General features: G+C 36.6%; 4 protein-coding genes across 4 annotated transcripts; 1 reads left to right on the top strand and 3 right to left on the bottom strand.

Annotated features, from left to right (window-relative positions):
- Nucleotides 1-82: 82 nt before the first annotated feature.
- On the bottom strand, nucleotides 83-5,152 carry LOC141840428 (urease accessory protein G). The gene is made up of 7 exons (XM_074728410.1): nucleotides 5,034-5,152; nucleotides 4,760-4,957; nucleotides 3,850-3,910; nucleotides 2,395-2,596; nucleotides 868-989; nucleotides 655-759; nucleotides 83-296 (listed from the first exon to the last, which is right to left on the bottom strand). The coding sequence occupies exons 1-7, from the start codon at nucleotides 5,105-5,107 to the stop codon at nucleotides 213-215; spliced, it is 846 nt and encodes a 281-aa protein (XP_074584511.1). The 5' UTR covers nucleotides 5,108-5,152; the 3' UTR covers nucleotides 83-212.
- A 389-nt stretch (nucleotides 5,153-5,541) lies between these two features.
- Nucleotides 5,542-6,807, bottom strand: LOC141841953 (interactor of constitutive active ROPs 4-like). The gene is made up of 2 exons (XM_074730158.1): nucleotides 6,646-6,807; nucleotides 5,542-6,552 (listed from the first exon to the last, which is right to left on the bottom strand). Exons 1-2 carry the CDS (start codon nucleotides 6,805-6,807, stop codon nucleotides 5,542-5,544), a joined length of 1,173 nt encoding a protein of 390 aa, XP_074586259.1.
- A 3,234-nt stretch (nucleotides 6,808-10,041) lies between these two features.
- Nucleotides 10,042-18,948, top strand: LOC141842302 (polyadenylate-binding protein-interacting protein 11-like). Its single transcript, XM_074730512.1, has 10 exons — nucleotides 10,042-10,236; nucleotides 10,364-10,471; nucleotides 10,619-10,663; nucleotides 16,972-17,044; nucleotides 17,142-17,254; nucleotides 17,336-17,395; nucleotides 17,611-17,658; nucleotides 17,748-17,816; nucleotides 18,524-18,585; nucleotides 18,664-18,948. The coding sequence occupies exons 1-10, from the start codon at nucleotides 10,042-10,044 to the stop codon at nucleotides 18,725-18,727; spliced, it is 837 nt and encodes a 278-aa protein (XP_074586613.1). The 3' UTR covers nucleotides 18,728-18,948.
- Nucleotides 18,949-19,789: 841 nt separating this feature from the next.
- Nucleotides 19,790-23,670, bottom strand: LOC141841389 (trihelix transcription factor ENAP2-like). Its single transcript, XM_074729554.1, has 2 exons — nucleotides 22,484-23,670; nucleotides 19,790-20,182 (listed from the first exon to the last, which is right to left on the bottom strand). The coding sequence occupies exons 1-2, from the start codon at nucleotides 23,319-23,321 to the stop codon at nucleotides 20,169-20,171; spliced, it is 852 nt and encodes a 283-aa protein (XP_074585655.1). The 5' UTR covers nucleotides 23,322-23,670; the 3' UTR covers nucleotides 19,790-20,168.
- Between the last annotated feature and the right edge of the window lie 478 nt (nucleotides 23,671-24,148).

Genomic DNA, 24,148 nt, shown 5'->3' with positions numbered 1-24,148 from the left:
TGGAAGCATGAAAGCGTGTCCATAGAAAGGCGTTACGAACAAGTTTTATATACTTGTGTATCTGAAACAAGTTCGCAGAGCATTTAATAGGAGAATGGAAATTAAAACGATAAGGATCCAAAGGTCTGGTTCAAAGCAACTCATTACGTCGACAACATCTATTAAGAAATGTATCTAGAATCGCAACACAAGTTCAACGTCATATAGCAGAATCAGCGATGCGGATTACCAGTAGCTGCTTCCCATGCTTGCAGTATATGGTCCACGATTTCTTTGACACCAATTCCATGCTTCACCTGTGTCGATAAAATTTCATCAACTTTCTAAATACCAATGCAGTATTGCAACAGAAGAAGCATCAAACTAATAATTTGTAAAATAAAATAAGTTGATAACCCAGTGTAGTTTGATCACCAAACAATCTATCACCTTTTCAACCTTGACTGCTAACACCTGTGATTTATTTAATTTCTTTTATTTAATTTCTTTTATCTTTTCCTATAAAATTCCAATCTCATTGATCCTATCAGTCTAATATGATGGATATTTCGATCTTTTGACCATCAAAATATTGATGGTGTTGATAACCATGATCCTAACAATGCCAAAGGGAACAGTCACAGGTAAAAGATTAATCTAATTAATAGGTCTGACCTGAGCAAAAACAAAAGGCCCTCCATCTCGCATTCGTAATGCATCTCTTTCCATAATTCCCAAGTCAGCTCCAACTGCTTGTGCTATGTCTGTCTTGTTAATTACCTAATATAAGTATTGTAGACAGTCAGGCAGTTAAGGTTGAGAATTAGGCAATAAAGCAAAGAAAGGAGAGTGCAACATTAAACAACAAAGAGCATTATTTGAGCATACCAAAAGATCTGCTTGAGTGATTCCTGGACCACCTTTTCTAGGTATTTTATCACCACCCGAAACATCAATGATGTAAATTATATAGTCCGCTAATTCTCTGCTAAAATTAGCAGCCAAGTTATCTGCATCAATTAACAAGATCACTTTCCAGCTCATTTAAACCAAGCGACAAATACAGCATACACCTTTATGTCAAATAAGTTTAATCACATCGAATGGATTTCTTCTGAACATAATATTCAAAAAAAAAAACAAGCCAGAGGAAGAAAGCATTTAGAAATCTGTAGGCAAGATGTCATTTTTTTGGGAATGAAGTGAGATCATTGGTTGTTTACTATTACCAACAGTCCAAACCCTTAGAAGAAATAACAATTTCTAATCTATTTATCAAAAATGTCAAGTTCATCTCATTGTTATGTATATAAAAAATACAAAAACAAAAAACGGAAATGGAGGTAGTATCAGAAGTTTTATGGCCTAGTACCAGATGACTGAACAACACAAAAAGCAGCATAAAAGGTAAATAAAGCTGTCACGTTCATTATGAGGCATGAAAACTAAATCCTGGTTTCTCCTTAAAAACTTAGAAATACGCCAATGACATAGTTCCTTTTCATCCCTACAGATCCTAGTTTTTCACACACTTGCATGACATATAGTATTTCACCAATCACAGCTTGTGTGAAGTATCGTTATATGCTCATTCAACTATTTTATTTGTTGTAACTTGCACTCTTCTTATACAGACCACAATAGAGCAATTGTGGCTGCATCTTGTTCAAAACTTCAACTACCCAACTAAAATATACTAAATTGATTTGTGCAAACATGCCATCTTACGAGACATCAACATGAGCAAGTTCAATAATTTAGATACTATAAAAGATGAGCTGAAAAAAAAGGAATGACTATTGATGGTGGCAGAGAAAATATCAAACTTGGATTGAATGTCAATTGAAATTTAATTGTCGAGAGAGGCAACGTTCTCGCTTAAGAGAGGAGGTCCAAATTCTCTTGCATGTCCATTGAAGCAAAATCAATGAACATGATTTAAATGGATAGTATGGAGAATAGCAATGGCTATACTTATGAGGAATTCAATACCTATAATGATCAGAAAGCAATTTGTTACATAAGTGTTTTTATGTAAAACTACCAATAACTGCCACATTCCACAAATCCTACAAGCTTTTTGCAAACTAAATATATTATTTTTTGGTTGATAGAAAAATATATCTTATCCACAATTTTTATCAATAAGGTATTAGGCAGAAGCTATCAAAATTAAATTATTAACAACCACACAGTGTTTCTACTAAAAAGATTAGTTTTAGCTTTAAAATATCATCTTAAGAAGAACATGTATATTAATGTTGTAATATTTGATCAAGTTTAGTGGGTGGTTCTAGCATACCATTCAATTTAGCTGACAGTGAAGTCTTTCTAGTTGCTATAAAAATGTTGCATAACATACAACCTTCCTTTTTAATAGAGTTTCAAGATAAAGAGTTGAGTTGAGGAAAATACCTCCTCCAGATTCACAGAGAAGTATGTCTGCCTTATACAAATTAGATAGCTCTTCCAAAGGGCCTAGATTAATACTTATATCTTCACGTATAGCAGCATGTGGGCACCCTCCAGTTTCAACAGCCCGAATCCTTTCCTCAGGAAGTGCTCCATTCTTCACTAAAAATTCTCCATCCTCCTTGGTGAATATATCATTTGTTACCTAACCGTGCCATCAATAGAGCAAATAAATAAAGGCAAACTGGATAGGCTAATGAAAGTCTATGCCATCATAGAAATACCAGGTCAAGAATTATGAAGTGCAGGCACAATAAGCAAACCAAACAGACTTTAAAAGTAACTAGTTTTATGTTCTATGCACAATATCCCAGCTACTAATAACCAGGTAATTGCAAAGAAAAAAAAACACTCAGCCTACTAACTAGTGACATTGTGACATCAACCCATTGAATTTTTTCAAACTAAAGAGAGGTTGGCTGCTACAGTATGGAAAAGAACAGAAAGAAATACTAATAGAAGGAATAAAATGAGAAGAGGAAGAAAAGAGAAGCAGGGAAGAGTTAGGGAATTTAGATTTCAGATGAGGAATTAAGAGTAGAAAAAGTATAAATTATCCTTTTGATTCTAGAGAGAAGGGGTAAATTCATCTTTCCTCAATAGAGTGAGTCTCCTATCCTTGGAGGTTACTAAGGTTTTACTTATTTTATTGCATTTTAATTAAACCTTAATTTTGTTATAGAGATTCAGAGAGGAGCATTAGGAGACTTCCATCAGCAAACTTTCTTCTATAATGTAAGAGTTGATATAACACAACATCATGTTATACATGAATCTCTGTCTCCTACAGTCCCATGCCAACAAGAAATGATTTATTCAGTCTCTTACCAAATTGAAAGTTAAAACTCAAATGATCAAATAATGAAGGCGTAGTTATATCAATTTCAATAGGCTCCTGAGAACCCTAACTAACTTGTCATGTTATCACATATAATAAGTAACTCAATAAAGGATGGTCTCATTTATCCAACTAAACTTTCTTGATTCAAGGATAGAAATAAAGAAGCCCCTAGGGCAGGGTTGAGTTGGCTACTGCGGGTAGATATTGCTACAATGGACAAGGGTCGAATCTCAACGAAGCCGAGAAAAATGCCCTCTTTCACAATGGTCAACTACAACATCTCGATTTACCTCCTCATAGATGGTCGTAGGGCCGACCGTGTGGGACCGTTGGAGTGGTGGATTCCACCTTTTTCTACAAAGGATAGAAATAAAGACCAACTCAAGAAATTCAAGATAATCAAAGAAACAGAATAAATTAGATGTCCTATGTACTTCCATGTTTTCTCCAAGGATAGTAACAAAAAGCAAATTTAAAAATTGAACATTCATTCATAAAATGAAATCAAGACAGAAATAACATGTTCTAAAAGCATTTATTTCTGGGATAATACATACAGCAGCAAGACTGTATTTATCCCGCAAGAACTGGCAAAGTGCAAGCATCAACGCTGTTTTTCTGCATAAGGCAAAAGAAATTTGGTCAATAGATAAAAATCTAATAGGTTATGCAAGCATTTACTATATACTAGATATTTTCTGTTCAAGATTAGAAGTTGCAGCCATGCAGGGACAAAAAAGCTATAAACAATATCAACATAAAACACTCTAAACTGAACTTGAGATGCAGTTAGCTTTTTAGTTAATGCCTCTTACAGAATGGGAATATTGTACTAATCATTGACACAGTTGTTAGTGAAACTTATATTCTCCTTATTTGCAAACATTCAACTCTTTCTCATGTTGGCCTTCTTCAAAAACATCAAATTTGTCAAGAATAAAATGTACAAACAAATTGTTGTTTGTAAACTTAATTCACTTTAGGAACTGCCTTATATGCTCATTACACACCAATGCCATTTCTGATGCCTATAAATTGAGTTATTAATTTGCATCCATATAGTATACTGGATTTGAAATTTTTTGTATGATCATCTTATGGTGGAGCTATATTGGCTGTCATAACTTGGCCAAAGAGACTAAGCATGCATCATCAAGAATTTTAATGTATGCTACATATAAAATGGGAAAGGTTCACTGGACCTCATCGTATCTTCACGGGGATTGTTGCTAAATACTGAACCGTAATTTGTAAAAATTTTAAAATAAATAGAAAATAATTTAGAAATAGATTAACTTTTCTTTGGTTGTTTGCTCTATAAGACACATGAAACAAGAGCATTCCTCTTCAGATAAATGAAGCCAAAGCAGCTACCAACCTTGCAACAGTTTTTCTAAAATTATTTACTTAGTGTGACTAAACCATATATTTGCCTTGTTTGAGCAAGGAGGGAGGGGGGAATAGTACCCAGTGCCAACGGGGCCTCCGATACCGATAGTGAAAGCTCGTTCCTTAAAGTCCCTATCCACAATGGGTGGCGCGCGCTTGCTGAAGAACCCTGGGGAATAGATGGGCTCGTGCGAGTGGGGAGCCAGGCCGTCGTGGGAATGGTACACCCTTCCGTCCGGGCCGACGAACGACGACGAAGCGGCGATGGTCCCAGCTCTGCGGTAAACCACATCGATGAACGAGGGGAAAAAACACCACAAAAAGAGAATCGAGAGATAAAGATGAGGCTTACTCATGGGAATGATGGTGATGATGGTCGTCGCCTTCGTGGTGGTGGTGATGGTGGTCGTGGTCGTGGGAAGCCATTGCGGCGGCAAAGGAAGTTTACGGCTAGGTCATGTGAACTTGAAGACGACGAGTGTGGAAATGAAGTGCTGACCGTGAATACTATTTATGGGAAAACTACACCATTTTTTTTACTGCAAATAGCTAAAAGTATTAACACAAATATATAAATTACTATATTTTATTTTTATGTATTTAAATAATAAAAAATAACTTTAGAATTAAGTTTTAGATAAATTAATAAATAAATTTATTTATACATTACTCATTATTCTTAAATGTTGATAGATTCTACCGATAAAACACAATCTGAGGACAAGAAGCTTCAAATTTGATTCATGAGTTCCAAAGGGCCAACAACACGTTGGCAATCCCAAACCCAACAATCAAGAACAGTTCGTGAACTGATAGAGAAGAAGAGAGCAAAGGACTGATGTCAACTATCATCGCCTCATTTATGCTGATTCTTCTTCCAAAGGTTTCCGAACATCCGCACACCGGCAGCCCTTCCTCCGCCCGCCGCGGCTTCCGCCGCCGCCATCCTCCTCGTCCACGTCGTCTTGGTCCGCCAACGGCGAAGCCCAGCTGCCGTAACCGACCCCGAGGTGTTTGTCCATCGACCTGCAACGCTCCGCCACCCTTCTCCCACCCGTCTCGTCACCTGAGGCGGCGTCTCCCGTGGCTAGTGCTGCTGCGGCCGCTTCGGCGGCCTTCCGCCATTGCTCGGTTTGCACCTTCAACCGCTTCAGCTCCATCTCCAATGTCGCCTTGGCGCCTTCTGCCGTCTCCAGCTGCGCCGCCAGCTGTTTCTCTTTAGTTTTACTCTCTTTGAGCTGTTCTTCTATTGAATTCAGCTGCGCCGTGAACTCCTCTTGCTTGGATCGAGAGGACTCTGCGATTCGCTGAGCTTCCTCCTCTGCTCTGGTCTTGAAGATGATGTTTTCTTCCAGGAGAATGGCCACTTCCTTCTCCTTCTCCAAAAGCTTGGCTTTCCAAGAGCCAACTTCTTCATCCTCTCTCTTCTTTCCATCTTCTTTCTTCTCTCCTTCTTCTTCTTCTTCCCCTCCTGCTGCAGAAATAGTTTCATCGTTCTCGTTCGTCTGTGTTTTCTCGACCATTGTTTTCTCCTGCTTGCTGTCAGCTTCATTCTCCGTGGGAACGGATTCAGCCGGCATTAGTACCTCAAAAACATCCATCGTCGCCGGCGAAGTGACGCTCTCCTCCATCGTCTCATTTTGTCGAACACCTTCTGGTCGAGAACCCTGAGAAAGAGCAACCTCCTCCTCTTTTCTTTTCTTGGCCACGGCGGCGGCAGGGACACGCACCTTGGCCTTGACGAGGGCTCGCTTCACTTCGCGTTTGGCAGCTTCCGCGGCGGCGAGCTGCTCTCTCAGCTTCTTGAGCTCCGCCTGCGTTTCTCTCAGCTTTGTCTCGAGCTCCGCCGCCCTCGTGCTCCGTTTTCTTTGCTGCAAACAGCACGTTGGGCACAAAAGTAAACATCAAAAAGCTGAGAATGGCCAGTGAACCACGAACAAGGAGCAACCTTGCTCCTCGCTTACCTCCTGTGAACCCCCGCGAGGGGACACCTTCGGGCTGCGATCGGCAGCTGCCGCCCGGCGGTGCGCGTTGTTGGCCTCGGAGCAGGCAGTGCTCCTGAGGTGCAGAGGCGCTCGGGGCGACGGCCTCTGCGGTGCGTCCGACGACGACCCTCTGCTTCCCATACTCAAAACGCCAAGCTCGCTCGCTCAACTCCGCATCAAGAAACAGCGACGCAGCAGCCACCCCAGCCACTTTTAAGGGATCGATGATCAACGGTCAAATTAAATGGCTGCAGAGAGAGAGAGGAGAGGAAGAAAGGCAGCAGGAGCACAGCTTCCAAAGGTCTGCTTCAAATTTCAAACTCCACGAACAAGCAAGAGACAAATGAGCAGATGAGGACGGTGAACGTTGGGAATAGGAACAATCAGCGGCGGCTATAATAACACGTGCATGCAAAACAGAGACAGTAAAAATACGATTTCCTAAGTATAGCACGTACATTTAACTTATTTTTATTTGATAGGCTCGGTCAACACTATCAACTAGCTCACTTAATCAATTGCCTAAAGAGCTCATTAGGTTCTCCTAAAGAATAAATAAAAAATAAAGATTTGAATTTTATTTTCTAAATACTCATTTAGCCTATTTATTTAGTGACATAAGGCGTTAATTATACAAGCTACCTAGTTATTTTAACTTATCATTTTTTTTCTCCCATCTTTCTATGAAAAAATTTACAGTGAAAAAATCAAAAGGTGTCCATTGTTTGTCAAATCACCGTATGGACATTAACGTCAAATGGACTTTTTATTTAAAGTAAACTACCCAAAATATTCTAAAAATAAATCTGATTTTGAATCGGATTTAACATTTAAGATTTGAATCACAGCAGGTCGACTGACTTACCTGATTTTAAAATTTTGTAAAACAAAAATAATCAACAATTAACTAATATATATATTGTTTATCATCCTCCTGAAACTGCAATCTAAAAATTTTCTCTCCTTCTTCAGTTTAAGGTTTAATTTTTCCTCATAATGTAGGACTTTTTTCGTACATGCAACTAAAAATACTACCTATCTTTCCCTTTTATCAAGTAGCTAAATTCATTTTTCACATATTTTTTTAATGATCTTACTTGTATGATAACTTTTCTTATTTTTATTATCTTATTCCGAATATAAATTTTCTTATTATAAACGGTAATAACTTTAGTTTTAAAAATTGATTGTGTTTTGTTATCAATGTATTCTTAAATAAGTTAAATTTTAATCTTTTTTTTATGTTGTTTCCTAATTTCAGTACAAGATGGAATCCACCATCCAACAGTCTTACACGGTCAGTTCTATGATCATCTGTAATAAGATAAATTGGAAAGTTACATGTTATTGGCTACTACAAGGAAAGCATTGTCTCGACTTATTAATATATTTAAATGAGTAAAATAAATGAAGAAATTAGTATTATCTCAATGAATATATATCTTATTAATATTATGTAAACATTATTTGAATATAATTGATCATGTAGAAATTAGTAGGTAATTACTACAACGTGCAATAACAAATTGATAAAGAGTGATAATATGGTTAAAATAATTTTTAAATAAGCAAAATAAATGAAGAAGACTTCATGACACTCATTACATTTTAAATGAATATTATCTTATTATGATTGAAAGTATATAAACTAATAGGTAACTACTACAATGTATAACAATTGTTTATTAACTTCTACAATAATATCATTATCTTATGTTAAGTTTGCTTATTAGAAAGTGATAACATAATTAAAATAATATTTCAATGCAAACAAAACAAATGATTAAGATGAAACTCACTATATTTTAAATGAATATTATCTGATTGTGATTAATAGTATAAAAACTAACAGGTAGTTGTTACAAGTTATAACAACTAATTGCTAGTTTCTATAACGTGTATTATTATATCTTATGTTGATTTTGCTTATTAGAGAGTGTTAACGTGGTTATAATAATATTTAATAAACAAATAAACAAAGATGACTTAATAACACTCATTATATTTCAAATAAATATTATCTGAACATAATCGACCGTGTAGAAGTTAATAGATAACTATTACAATATGTAATAGTCAATTGCTATCTTCTATAATGGTGTCATTAAACTCAATTCAGAAATATAATTTTGAAAACTAGACTTAAGTTAAGGATATTTCGGTTGCTATCTTTTATAATGCTATCTTCTATAATGGTGCACACACACACACACAAAAGACAGCTCATTTTATTTTGTAAATATTTTTATTTTAATATTATTGTAATAATTATGATTATAATTACTACGATGTGTAATAATTAATTTTGTTAAATTATTTTATATTATATTAATTATGATTAATTACTGCACAAGTAACTATGATGATTATAACTACCATAATAGTAAAGTAATTTCAATTAAGTTGGATTAATTTTAATTAAGTTATTAAATAGTATTTTAATAGAGTAGCATTACATATATAATAATTTTAATTAAGTTGAAATAATTTTGCTTTATATTATGGCAACTATCATCATAATTATTATAAAAAATATTTTTTACAATAAAATATTATTTAATAATAAAAATAAAAAAGTGCATTTTTAATCCTTGTCAAAAAAAAATTTAAAATTTTACATTGAGCATTTTCCAAAAGCAGCCTGTGCGTAACGCTTTCTTTCTAAACCTCAAACAATCATAACACCCTTCCAAAGTATTTTAAAGAGTAAATATTATCATTTTTTTTTAAAAAAATAAGGTTGTCGTCACACTACTTAAAGAGAAGTCGATTTAAAAAATTGAGTCATTTTAAGTAATAATTAATCAAATGAACTCGATAACAAAAAAAATAAATGTATTAGATTTTAAATATAATACTACTTTATATTTTTGATATAATAATTTAATCAAATTATGTTGATAATTTTAACCAAGAAAATTATTTTCTTAAATGTTCATGGCCATATTTGAAACTTTAAAAGTGTTATTTGGAAACCGAGTGAACTTCGAGGGGTTTGGTGAAAATTGTTCAAATTTCAAATGCACGCGTCAAGTGCGTTGCATTTCGTATCCTAAGTCGTAGATTGCCTTCACTGTCCGGAGGCGCCAAGGAACAAAAGAAGGCAGAAAAGTCAGGTATTCAGTACTTTCTCCTTCTTCGCGATGGAACCGATGAACTGGTGGGAGGCGCCTCCGGCCTCCCACACGCTCCCCCCCAACGACCTCCATCACTCGCCGCGCATTTCTGTAACCGAAGCTTCCAGATCTCTCTCAGATCCCTCCCCCCTCCGCGTTTTTGTCGCATTCCCATTCCGATACCTTCCCCCACAGCCATCATCTCCCCTCCCAGCCTCCGTCGTCTTCCTCTCGCTTTCGTCTCGCCGTGCTCCGAAAGATGGCCTATCTGACCGCACGGAAGCGAATCGCGACGCGCTCGGCCTCGCCGTTCTCCGACCTGAACCCCTCCGCCGAGGAGTTCGTTCCGCCCTCCTTGCTGCCGCCGGGTCTATCGTCCCCGCCCACTCAGCGCCGGGCGTACGTCGCTCGCGCCTCCGGAGTCGGGGCCTCCGACCGTCCAACTCCTCGCCCGGTACGAACTTTCTTGGCCATGCTTATTCTGTTCTGGATGTGAGCGCGATGCGATCACTGGCGTGAGGGATTTGGGGTTCCCTGATCCGGATTTAATCTTCCGTCGTTTTTTTTTTTGTTTTCCACAGAGAAAGAACAGTTTGCATGAGATGCGTAACAGGTTCGACAGAATTCCTATGGCTCAATACGGAGAGTCTGTCAGGAGGACTGTCTTTGTTTCTAATCTTGACCAGAAGGTATGCAGGCTGTAACTTCATACCTCATAATCTTGTACGTGTTTTTGATTTTTTTAGTGTATCCAACAAATATGTTACGGCAGTGAGATGGTAGCTTGAAGGAATAGTCCTGTATTTTTCTGACTCTAGTTACTTTCGTTGTTTCAGATCACTGAAGAGCAGCTTGTTGAATCATTTAGATGCTGCGGGAAAGTAAGTTCCTCAATTGCACTAAGACAATAAGTTACTATATCCGTCGCCTTGTACTTTCAGGATTACATTCACTGGAAACTAATTATTATACACTGGCTATATGAATTTACATCGTTGATTTCATCCATTTTGACAGAGACTAGACGACTATGTACTTGACTCATAGAACAACTAAAAAAGTGTATTTGTTTGCATATTGTGATCAGAAGAAATGTATGCTTATTGGCCTAACGATACATGCTTCTATGCACCCTCCTACATTCGTTGTACTTTGTACCTGTTGAGAAAGCTCTAACATGGTGGGAGCCTCAACTTGAAAGTAGTTTTGAGATGTTTTTTTCTTCAAGTTTATGTTTGTAACAACTACGGATAAAAAAATTCCAGACCACAATTATCACGCTGTAGTTTTGTTTATTCCAAAAAGCTGCAATATTTGTTGCTTTGCTTTATTCAGGTTTTCGCTACTATGCCTTCCTTTTTTTTCCTTCCAATTTGCCTTCGCCAAGTGCATCTGATGTCTATTTTCATGATAACAAAATCTCTGCATTGTGGTTTCCTCATCTCATACTTCAACCTAGCTCCTGGTTTGAATAAATTTAGGCTAAGAGAAAAAGAATAATTGTACCAATGAGATTATTAATTTCTATACTTCATTCCTCTCCATCACACTGATAAGTGATTGTTCTTATTCAGAAAGGTCCGTATTTTTGACATGTTATTTGGTTTGTCTCTTTTTCATTTCATCAAAATGATTTTGTTTGCATAAATGTGGGGCGAAAGGTGTTACCTTCCATCGGTTCATTTTCATTATAATTCCACTATATATTTGCTTTTGTTTGGAAGGATTTTAAGCTTCCTATTTTTGATATGTGATTTAGCTTATACTTCCATTGCATCACCATGATTCTGTTTCCATAAGTGTAGGACAAAAAGGTTCTAGCCTTCTTTTCTTTGTCATTCCGCTTATCATTGCTATATAAGAGTTTGTATGTCTTCTTTTCTTAGCTATTTTGAACTATGAAAGCAAAGTTCCATTGCCAGAAAATGTTCCTGGAAGGTGGGCTTTGAAGTTTTTTCTCTTGCAAATGCCTATCACTTTATATTTTTTAACAATCTTTCTTCAAGAAATGTGTGTGCGTGTGAGCCAAGTATAGACAATCATTAATGATACCTTCCTTGTGAAGATTTGCCTCGGTGTTTTATGTTTGATTGGTAATTGCTCACTGTGATTTAAAAATTAAATGGGGGCTTCTAATCTTGATGTTAAGAATGATGGATTCTATGCAATGATTTTACTAGCCAGAAGCTTATAAAAAGTCTAGAGGTAGTTTGGTTTTTTGATCCATCATTATTGAGATGCCCACTTATATCCTAATTAGAAAAAACCATTTCTTGCAATGCAAAGTTTGATGAAGAGCCAACGTATGATAATCAAATACATGTTTGCATTCAAGTGCATTGAGATTAGAGCTCTTAATGAGCATAATGTTCATGAATAAAATAGATATTCAACTCAATAAGAACTCGTATATGTTCATTTAAAAAAATATATTTGACAAACAAACTTGAATATTAGTGGGCTATTCTCATTAATATTCATGAATAAAACTTGTGAACAATTCACGGACATTATTATTTACCAACTTGTCTAATGCTTTATTATAAAGTTTTTAATTCAAGCATAAAAAGAATATAACATGCAAGTTATTTATATATTAATATTAAATCTATTATTTTTAATATCTTAGACACTCCATATTCAAATTATCAAGTAACAATATGTCTTCTATTTATTGGATCATTTATTTAATAAAATTCCAAATACAACCATGCGACTAGTTGAGCACGATAAAAGCTTGAACTTAATAAGCTTTTTAATAAACAAGCTTGAATAAATTATATAAATAAACAAATAAACTTGAACATGGTTAAAGTTGATTGGCTAACCGCTTATCCTAGAAACTCGAGCTTGTATATGGACCATCACACTTGTGTTTGATGGAGTAATGGGCATGGAGCTTCTTACCTTCAACATGCCCTTTGCGCCCATCAAGATTTAGGGGTATGGGCCCTTTTTTGGTACAAGTTGATTTGAAGCTCGCCTTTTGCTTTAGATTGATTGATTAACCACTTATAGCTACTCGGAAAGAGGTCAAATTGGCATTTATATAATCGACCACCACATTTGTCCATGTTAGACCAATGGACATGGAGCTTTATAGCTTTAACCAACATTATCAAGCTTGGAATTTTTACTCCAAGTGGAAAATCCTTGAATATATTGTATTGTTAAGCAATTAGGTAAAGTCATCCAACTCTATTTCTTTGAAATCATGTACTCTACTAGTGCTTTTAGGAGTTATGTTCAATGTTCTAGTGCAATCATGTAGGTGGTATAATGTTACTTTTACTATGGTTGGAACTTATTGGCATACTATTATTATTTTGTTATTGGATCGATATAGTACACATTTTACAGTATGTAGAATTGATTGGTCATGATTGATCAAGTTGGATTCGAATTGGCGAAGTCCATATTAACAGAAAGTCCAAAATCATTCTAAATCCAAATGATATTAGCCAGTATCATCACAAAAATGGAAGAATCAAGATATTTTGTCAAAATCCAACCTACAAATTCACACTAAGATATATTTCCAACAAGAGAGGGAACAATTAGGGAAAGAGGTGAGATGGGAAAAAAATTATTAGGAAAGCATAAGGGCATATTTCTCCAGTTTGTCTTTCCTTGAAGAGACCTCATTTTTTCATTAGAAGGAAACAAAGAAGGATGCAAAAAGGGGATCACACTGACCAAGGCAATTGTTTACTAAAATCATAGAGGGCAGCCTGATCACAAAGAAGGATTCGGCTAAGTGTTTGTAAAGTCATAAGAACATGTATGAGAGTTGACACCTGCCTAGTATCATAAGGTCAAGAAAGTTGGTGACAGAGGAGTTGATGACGAAAACCCCAATGGCGGTTGTAATTATGACAGGCTTAAGGTAGCAAAATTCTTTGTCGGGTAAGTTTTGACCCACACAAAAGACATAACAATGGGCACTATCTTGGAGAAAGACTCGTTGAAGTTGCCTGTATGTGAAGAAGCAAACTACCCACACCTGGACATGAAGACCTTATGAAACTTTATTGTTCTCTAGGATTGGGTTTTTGCCTTTCCTGCGCAACTTGAGTGGAAAGCGAAGAAGGTCTCCTTCTACGGGGCTTAAGCCATTAGTGAGATAGCACACTAGAAGAGCTAGAATTCTAACCTTGTGTAAGAATCTACGGGCTAAGGAACAATCTCAAATAGACAATTCCTATGGGTTGTATATCTTTCAAAAGGTAATAGAAGCATGCAAAGGTTTTCTTTGAGTGGACGAAGATTGTCACATGAGTGCAAAAGTAGAAGGAAACTTGATTGCAAGACCCACCTATTGAGTAGGGACTAAAGTTTAGCCTTAATGATGCAATGGTGTCCAGTGGTAGGGTCTTCGCTCAATACATAAAGTTACTTTAGGGATAATAGGTTGATCTTCCCCAAGAATTCACATTGATGGGAAGGTTTGGCACCTCGATGTCGGCTCTTTGCTACTTGAGGAAGTAGGATGTTTTGAGGGTTATCTTATTGGCCCATTAAAGTAGTATGTGAGTTGGGTTTAAAATGTTGTGAGATAGTTCGGTCCATATCCAATGTGGGTGTTAGAGTATCAAAAAGACCTTTCCTTTGTATGAGAGGACGGAGAAGTACACGCCATAAGACGTAGCAGTTATCGTGCCCATAGTACATGTTTGGTAGCCAAGTGTGGAGTGAATAAATGCTAAAAACTTCTAAGTAGCAAGCCCACCCCACTTCCAGATCAAGCTACTTTAATGTATTTGGGTCTCTCTAATCTACCATAGGGAACCTCCGACATTGAAATCAAAGAGCCTAGGAGGACTCGAGACTTGCCAAGGAAAGCTACCTAGAAGATGCTAGGATTGCGGACTAACATATATCACTCTAAGCATCTTTTCCAACTAAAATTCATCCTCAGACTCTCATCCCTACCTTATATTGGAACTCTGTCACCAACCATTGATAAACATAAGTCTTTTACGAAAGAGTGTTTTATCTAAATTGCCTACTTAGGAGTGGTAGTGAATGGTTATTTAAACTCATAAGTCGGAGATAGCATGCTTAATTTATGTTTTTTTTTTCACTTTCTATATCAAAATAGTAATAGATGCACACCCTTAAACTTTAAAGTGATTGTTCTAAAGGAGGAGCAGAAGGTAAAGATTCAATTCATAAGCAGCTGGGAATGCTTTAAGGGGTTAGGATGGGTCGCATTTTATCGGTGACCTTCTAGTTTATTGAAAGCTTGAACTCATGTTTAGATTCTAAAATTGATTTGTTAACATCTAAGAAAAATAATAAAATAAATATGAGAAAGATAGAAAAAAATTATTGTTTTACTAAAATCACATTTCTATCCAAATTGGTAGTTTTGCCAAATTTGGGTCAAGAAATTGATGAAAAAATTCTGGGACTTTTCCTTTCCTCCATTTTTGCATGAGGAAATGAAGGAAAAAGGTGCCGAGGGAAATCCTTCCCAAGGTGTTTCCCTCAGCAAGGAAACATAATATAAGCAAATTCAAAACCTAGGCATGTGGGGAGGTGTGACATAGAAGTGGACACAAAGTCGGAGGTGGCTTATGGTGTTGTGTAACTGAGGTATACTTGTGGCAAAGCTCTACAATGAATGCAATCATGTGACGGTGCTGTATGGTAGAATTGATGCTGATAGTTACAAAGCATCATGTTGGCAGAGAGAATCAATTTTGGTTAGATAGTTTTTCCATTTGGATGTATTACATATTATACATAAGTTTTTCCACTTGGATGCGTAGTAGATTGGTAATGATGATTATATATCATATTGTATCAGTTGATTATTTATCACCTACCTATAAGCAGTAAATATTGGACTTTTATTATGTATAGTTCCTACTTATCTCATTCTATAATAGTTAAAAAGTTTGCTATATTGATAGGTAAAAAACTTATTCTAATACATTGGTAGATCGCATACTATCATTATTAAACATGGGTTATTTAATTGTTAAGGGTATATTAGTAATTATATTTTATATAATATATTAATAATATACCAACAAATATGATGTTATTTGTTGATGATTATATATTATGGTCATTGTTACTACCTAATTAAAATTATACTAATTTTTTTAATCATAATAATGCTAATTGTAATATATAGAAAACTAATGCTTGATGGTTGAGTACAACATATTATTTTTATATCAGTGATGTTAACGTAATCAATCTTTTAAAAATCGTATGCAAGCAACATATGATCAATCCACTGCATAAAGTATATGTTGTACAAAGGGGCATCTTTAGAAGGATAAGTGGTCTATATATTAAAATATCAATATTACAAGTTGGTTGCATGCTGTCCTTCAAAATCTGTCTTGGCAGCCGCTTATGCAGTTCAAGGAGGGCTTTTAAAACCATGAATGTAATAATTCAAGATTCAAAATGAATTTTGGTGATATTTAAGTTACGTATATGTGTTATTATTAAGAAATTAATTGCACTTAGATTATTGCATCTCATCTTATTATCTCATACAATAAAATCAATTCTTTTTTCCATTGTATTTGTTTAAAAATATCTTTTAGTGTCTACCTTGGCTATCCATTCAATATACTTGATATTAAATGTTCTAGTTTAGCTGATCTTGATTCCCATACTACATCCATGAACTATGACAATAAATGCCATTCCAATAATTTGAGATTGGTCCACATACTGCATATGTGAAACCAACTTGTGGTTTGGCTCATTGGTAGGCAATGTCATACTATAATAAGCCGTATGTGGATTAGGCAGCACACAAGATCAGCCAAGTATACCAATTTAACCAGATTAAGCAGGTGAATGAGCAAGAAGCATATTATGTGACTTTCTAAGGTGGATATGTTAAACTTTCTATTATGTTTACTCCTATGGTTTGTATGTAAATTTTCTTTTGGGGAATTTTATCTATTCATAGAGACAAATGAGGATGATTTAGTAATAAATTATGAAGAAATTTTTTCTACTAGGCAATCCATGTTCGGAAGATTACAATGTTTATATTCGCTGGAATGCATTTCTTTGACAAAATATCATCTACTTTCATATCTCAAATGTGATTGCCTTCTGGAGTGACTTCGTGTCTGTTGATTGTTCACATGCTTTTCTTAATGTGTTCTCGAGTTTCTTTCTTAGTTATCTTTACACAACTTCTATGCTGTAGGTGCTGGATTGCCGTATATGTGGTGACCGCAGTTCTGTCCTACGATTTGCATTTGTAGAGTATGCTAATGAAAGTATGGTGGCCAATCTAATTACTGATCCATTGTGCTCATCTAGTGTCTTTGTTTTTTTTTCTCAATGATATGGTTCTTGTTTTAAATGTTCCTGCAGATGGTGCCAAACAAGCATTAAATCTTGATGGATGTGTTCTTGGTAATCATCCTGTCAAGGTTATTCCATCAAAGACTCCTATCGTTCCTGTGAATCCTATATTTCTTCCTCGTGTAAGCATATGCAATCTTAATAATTTATTTTATCATGCTCTTAGATTGCCTTTCTGGACTTGAAATTGATGTTTAACACAGTCTGAAGATGAACGTGAACAATGTGCAAGGACAGTTTATTGTTCAAATATTGATAAACAGGTAGGTGTGGTTCTTCTCAATAGTAATTGTACCCATATTGATAAATCAGGTAGGGATATATGTTTTTAGATACAATTTGAATCAAACAAAGACCCTGGCTTGTTATGTTCCTCAATTGGAGAAAATAAGCTTGGTAAAGCAGCAATTGGATTTGTCATACAGTGCACATGTTGTTCCTACTGTACCACTTATTATTGTCCTATATTTTTCTACAGCTTAGTCCAGCAGATGTTAAAGATTTCTTTGAGTCGCTTTGCGGTCAGGTTAGCACTTTGTTTCTTCCAGTCTATTTTTCTGATTGGACTATGATTACTGTGATTTTTCGTTACTAATTTGATGTTTTCATTTCAAGGTTTCTCGCCTGAGGCTTCTGGCTGATCAGGGGAATTCTAGTAGCATATCATTTGTCGAGTTTGCGGAGGTAGTCTGTCATGTTCTACTGCAATTTAGCTTTATTTGAATTCTTATATTAATTTGACTTGTAGAATGTTAAGTAATATATAAGAAATAGTCTAAAATATTTACATATAAATATTTTATGAGGCCCATCCAGCCTGCCCAATTCTCTCTATCCGGTCCACCTTGCTTGTGCAGTCAACCAAGCCTAAGTGGTTCGATAGGTCTTCTCAGTACGCTTTGCTTTATAGTATATATTCATTGGATAATTGGATTCAGTAGGAATAACAATATTTTGAAATATCCTACAAACTAACTAAAGATGGCCATGTATGGGAATTTGTATTCCTAATTCATTTTTGTAATTGTTTATTCATTTTATGAAAATTCATAGGGAATAGAATAGTCATTCCCATGAACTAAATGCATCATAATTGTTCTACCCATGTACCAAAAACATAATTTAGTTTGGCAAAGACAGAAATTCTTTATTTAGCTTTACCCAAACAATGGAAATTATCCTTGGGACATGAACAATGTCTACTGCAGAAAGTTATAGTCTCTCTATTTGAGTTTTAACAAAACTTCCCACCTTTTATAGCGTCCAACTTAAATTACTTTTCTCGTCCAGTGGCTATCTTATTCTACTGTTTTCATTTCCCAGTTTTCATGTATCACTTCCATTTTTGACCATTTTTCTCATGGAGTGCATCCTTATTATTTCCTTGGCAGGCTGAAAGTTCAATTGCAGCACTGAATTGCACCGGCCTTTTTCTTGGGGCAAATGCTATTAGGTAGGTATTTTCCCACAAAATCAAATGGAGAAGAAGCACATAGTAAATACTAATTGTTTTCTCTCGTGTTAATTTCAGGGTCAGTCCGTCAAAGACTCCAATTAAGCATATTGCCAACACAAATCCACGTCTTTCGGATTGACGCTGATGCAACGCCATTTCTCGAAGGACAAACTCTCCAGTGCCATTTATGCCCAATTTTCATTAAAGACATTTATTTCTGCTATATTAACTGGAAAGAATTATTCGTTATATTTGGTCGTTGGTGAATTTTATTCATTGCATGCCCTTCAAAATCAGGAGGGCACTCTATGCAATGTGGTGATACATTCATTATTGCATCTGGAAATAATCGTTCAGCGAACATACTATTTGCTAAAACATTTTATAGAATTAATATATTTTGATCCTTCTGAAATTTATGAATCCTATTCCTTTAATTGGCTAGGTAAAAGAAATTTCCCTTTCTTTTCGAAATTTGTTAATACAATCTTTTTTCTTGTGAACACTTTCAAAAAAAAACTATTTTTTGTCTGAAAAAATGCATATTCGAATTTTTGTATTCATAAATGCGTACTCTTTTGCAAAGGTGGAATTTACTACTTTAACACTTAACAATCTTACATGATTGATTTCATGATTATTTATGAATAATTGTGTATTTTTTTTTTAAAAAAAAAGATAAAATCTGCTATTTTAGGATCTTACACGGTCAATCTTATAATCATATGTGAGAAGATGAATCGATAAATTACAGTTGACCATGACAAAGAAAGGTATTATCTTCGAACTCTTATTCTCTTCTATAAATTTACTTCATCGTAACCATTTCATCTCAGAAGCATAAATGCATAATCTTCTAAAAAAAATGGAATCCGCCTATTCAAAAGCAAAGGAGTTTGAGCTGATGTCTGTTCATTTAGTACGGTTCGGGAAAAAAATGTGATGGAATGGCAGTTGTATTTTTTGATCATACATTGGCTTCGCCCGACCTCCCTGACTTTCTTTGCTCATTGTAATTTATACGGTTGATTTTCATAGTCTAATTAATGACTTTTTTTTTTTTCAAAATCTACTTGTTTTAACTCTTTGTTTTTTTCCCCTTTTGATTCGATGCTACCAAAGAAGTCTAATATCATCTTTTTCACTATTTATACCCACTTAAAACATAGGGGGAAAAAACGAAAGAAAAAAAAAATCTTGGATTACAATAGTCTCTGGCCACAAACAGGATCAGGATAGTTAGAACTTAGAATGCAAAATTACAAATCCTTCAGCCCTGCAGAGTTTTAATCAAACAAATCATCTAACAAAAGAAAATGCAACTTCTAGCCAATTCACCCTGTTCATTGAAAAACAACTTGATTAAGGTTACAGATTGTCTGTGTAGAAGAGCCGAAAGATGCATTAGATCGCAGTCAGATGTTCACCTGAATCAGAATGAACTAATAAACAACAATCATGAGACCTCATAGATCTTAGCGTAGATATCACAATTTATGACGAGCATTTGATAAAATGCATGATCTAGATGTACAAGCCAAACCATGAGCGCCGTGGAGAAAACCTCCCTTCCTATCCGACTACAAATAGCTGTCTGAAGATAAATTTAAAAAAAAAAAAAGAGAAAAAGCGGAAGTATGAGTACACATCTGAAAGAAAAATGTTGCAAAATTAATACAAACTGTTAACATTTCAAATTAGAACAATGCATGTGTTATTACTCAAGAATAGGTAAACAGGATGTCTAACTCTTATGGACAATAAAGTTACAGTGGCATTGCATAAATCTTAGCTTAATTAACCCTCTAAGAACACCAGAGTAAGCAATGAATAAACACTCAGGAACTAGAGAGTCCATTCACATATCCCTTCTTCGAGATGCAAAAATTAAAACCAGTAATAGACCCCTGGGCCAGACAACACATTATTGCTCTCAATGATGAATGTGTCATAACTTGGATGAAACTACTGGCTGATTTACTCAACTATCAACTATACCACATGGGAGACAAGACAAGAAATTTCTGCAAGAATTGCAGTCATGCAGGTGATTATTTCAGCTCTGGATGGACCTTTATGCATATATCATGTATTATTCTTTGAAGAGAGAATCATTTTTTATATCAAGCACCGGCAATAATAAATAAATATATTTTTGAAAAACTAAAACATAAAATCTGTCATGCTATATATACTACTTGAAAGACACTAGAACTTCTAATGTGAGACTAAATGCATACGGTACAATTTACTACCTTTTGTAAGATTTACAACATTCATGCAATGGTCTAAACCCATGACAATGAAATATGCTGCCTAGTGAGTGGCAAATTAATTGAAGATGAGCCACATCAAGTTGGAGCATATCCTCCTTGACCTTCTTAATGAAGATTCAATCAATCAGATATAAACAATGTGACAATCCAACAATGAGAATATTTTAGTGATCCATGTGACGAGAAAATTTGATAAGACCTAATGCATTAATGGTAGTTGTCCTAACAAACTTTTGTTGAGCAAAATAAAAAGCCATATAGTTTAAGTGTAGCATTGCTAGAGTCCAACAGAGGAATAAGATTCATGTAATAACTTGGTGATAAAGAATGTAGGGGAAAAATACATTCATCTTGACATATGAGCATACATAAATGCACCGCAAAATGTAGGAGGAATTTACAAACTGAATGAAAATACATTTAGAAGACAATGTAATAAATGTGTCACCAATTATATTATTTTTATGCAAGAAATTATACTCATTTAAATCCGTTTGATAAAGGTGACGAAAAAATACGGCCAAAATTTTTCCAACAAAGGCTATTGGAACATTAAGGTAAAAATGGTTACAGTGTCATTTATAGACAGTTTATCTTGGAACCATTTTTTTTTTTACTGCCGCCGTAGCTTACTTTTTTGGTATTAATGTAAAATTGCACAGTTCAAACATTGTTTTATATGGTCAAATACATGAAAATTTTAATTATTAAAACTTGCAAGAATCTCAAACAGGAAATTGATAATATAAGATAGCATCATGCAGATGGACTACTGGCTGACGGATATGAATAACAGTGATTGAAGCTTGCAATGCAGCATGCATCCATTACAAGATATTATTATAAGAGAGAAAAACAAATAATGCCCAGCCAAGGGAAACTCTTGCTGCAGCAGAAGGAACATGCATGAAAATAGAACCAAATGACTATTAGTATCACGTTTTTAATGTAATCCAACGTAAGCAAACATAAATATCTCATTAAAAAACTCACAGAATCTAGTTACGTGTCCGAGCAAACATTTCCCAGATCCAATTAAAAGTATAAAAAAATGTGAAATCAAATAAAAGAAACACAAATGCTAAATTCAAAGAGTGTGATACACAATGGCAAGTAAGCATGAATATATATACAAAGTAACTACAAAACTGGAGAAATCTGTAACTTCTGTTTCTTGAATGCATTCTCGTCAAGTAAACTACGTTCAGATTACTGTGAAACCAACGAAATTCATAAACGAGAAATCATCTGCGACAAATTGATTTCCAAATTATGAAATGATGGGATCAGGTCTGCAGTCAGGTTACTTTTGAGGACCAAGTAATGTCCATGACCTAGTATTGCTAAGGATGTGAAACTCAGGCTTCAAATGTGAACAATATACAAATCAAAGAAAGAGTACCTCCATCAACAACACATACATAGATGAACTACCAGAAGATGAATAGTGCGGTTAATATCTAGCAATCATTTCCAGATTTATAAGAACGAAAAGTTGGAAATTCAAATAAATTTATTGTTTGAAAATTGACCAAAGAACTATATCAGAAACTTCATCTTGCATGAGGAATGAAGTAAAGATAACTACCACAATGAGCTGAAATGGTTGGGTCTCTTACCGGCGCCCGATCGTTTGGCACGCTTGATTTTGGCAATCTGTACTTGGGTGTCGACAATGAGCTGCATCTTCTGGAATTCGAGTGTCTTTGTGAACTCCATTCGCTGCTTCTCCAACTCCAACATCTGCCTCTGTTTTGATCCTTCCACTCTCTCATAGATCTCCGCAAACCTCGAGATCGCCCTGGCCAACTCGCGGATCCCGTTTTCCTCCCCCTCCTTGCCCTTCTTCCAACCCCTTCCCGATCTTGAGGAAGATCTCGACGGTGACTCAGAGCCCACATCGGCCTCATCCTTGATGTCCTCCGCGGCCGCCTCGGCAGCTGCGACCGCTCGCCTCAAGATCGGATTGTCCACCGCTAACGCGGTGGCGGCCGGTCGCTTCCCCTTCGGCTCCGGCGGGCGAACGGCGGTAGCAGCAGGCAAGAGGGCGCCCTTGCGGTGGAATGGGAGCGGCAGGGCGAGCGGCGGCGAGGAAGGGGTCTTCGTGGCGGGCGGAGAGGATCCGATGAGGACGTCGAGGCGGAAGAAGAAGGGCCACTGGCTTTCGCCACCGTAAGAGATCCGGGCTTTCTCGACCTTGTACTTCTTCTTCAGGGTGTCGATTCGGTTCTTGCACTGGACATCGGTGCGTGCCGGGCGACGGCCGCTTGAGCGGGAGTTGACGGCGTCGGCCACCTCCTGCCAATGCTTCTGCCGTAGGTTCCCGCGGTTGAGCTCAAGGTAGCGGTCGCCCCAGGCGTCGACCAGCACCGACGTCTCCCCCTCGCTCCAGCAATCCTCCCGGTAGGGCAGCGCCGGATTCGGCGGCTTCGTCGTGTCCACCTCTCTTCCTTCCATCTTCCCAAACCCTAATCCCCTTCTCCCCTCTCTCTCTCTCTCTCTCTCACGTTATTTGGTCGTCGTCGGCGGCGGCGGCGTTAGGGTTTGGTGGGGAAAGAAAGAGGGAGGGGGAGTAAAAGAGGGGAGACGGCGAAGGCGCCGGCTGCGCGTGAGAGGCACGTGCGGCGGAACGGCGGGATGCACGCTGGCGCCTGCCGTGGATGAGGCTGGTGGGGCCTCGAGGACGGCGCATCATCGCCGTTGATTGCGGGAAACGATTCGGGAGTGGACGGGGAGGACCGGGTCAACATCGGCGACGACGTCGTAGCACGAGTCGTGTCGAATCCGCTGTCATCGTGGGCTTCGTTTGTTCTCGTAACGGGGGCTTTCCTGCGCGCGGTGGCGGAAGGACAGAGGCGATGAATTCCGCCACGGGTTGTGAATTTCCTGAATTATCCTCGCGAATGTCCGATACACGTCCACCTGGATGGAGGGGTAGATTCGGGTTCTGGACTCTGAACGGCGCGTGACCAGTCGATGACACAGCGAACAGGACCACGCCGGTTGTCGTTGTCGTTGATGCCGCTGAGGAAAGGGGGAAGGTGTATTCATATCGTTATTTGAAAAAACATAAATGATGAACATTAAACTATTCACTTTGAAATATTTCAGATATGATATTTTTATTATAAAATTTTAATGAGTTTTATTTGAAATAGAAATTATATAAGATTTTGTCATGAAAAAAAATTTACTTGATTAATTACTATAAAAAACTATTAAAGGTTTTCATCCATCGCCAAGGATTCAACAATAGACGGCATATGAGGAACACCTCAACCAAA

This window comes from Curcuma longa, chromosome 11 (genome assembly GCF_044706935.1).
Source record: "Curcuma longa cultivar G26 ecotype Majalengka, Jawa Barat chromosome 11, ITB_CL_G26_1.1, whole genome shotgun sequence".
NCBI classification, from domain to species: Eukaryota; Viridiplantae; Streptophyta; class Magnoliopsida; order Zingiberales; family Zingiberaceae; genus Curcuma; species Curcuma longa.
Note: the sequence above shows the minus strand (reverse complement) of the source record. Positions and strands in the feature narration are given on the sequence as shown.

Coding starts and splice junctions, on each gene's coding strand:
- LOC141840428 (XM_074728410.1), bottom strand. CDS start 5,107: ATGGCTTCCCACGACCACGACCACCATCACCACCACCACGAAGGCGAC. Junction 4,958..5,033: donor CATCACCATCATTCCCATGA/GTAAGCCTCATC, acceptor GGTTTACCGCAG/AGCTGGGACCATCGCCGCTT. Junction 297..654: donor GGCCTTTTGTTTTTGCTCAG/GTCAGACCTATT, acceptor TTATCGACACAG/GTGAAGCATGGAATTGGTGT.
- LOC141841953 (XM_074730158.1), bottom strand. CDS start 6,807: ATGGGAAGCAGAGGGTCGTCGTCGGACGCACCGCAGAGGCCGTCGCCC. Junction 6,553..6,645: donor CTCGCGGGGGTTCACAGGAG/GTAAGCGAGGAG, acceptor TGCTGTTTGCAG/CAAAGAAAACGGAGCACGAG.
- LOC141842302 (XM_074730512.1), top strand. CDS start 10,042: ATGGCCTATCTGACCGCACGGAAGCGAATCGCGACGCGCTCGGCCTCG. Junction 10,664..16,971: donor CATTTAGATGCTGCGGGAAA/GTAAGTTCCTCA, acceptor TCTATGCTGTAG/GTGCTGGATTGCCGTATATG. Junction 17,817..18,523: donor CATTTGTCGAGTTTGCGGAG/GTAGTCTGTCAT, acceptor TTTCCTTGGCAG/GCTGAAAGTTCAATTGCAGC.
- LOC141841389 (XM_074729554.1), bottom strand. CDS start 23,321: ATGGAAGGAAGAGAGGTGGACACGACGAAGCCGCCGAATCCGGCGCTG.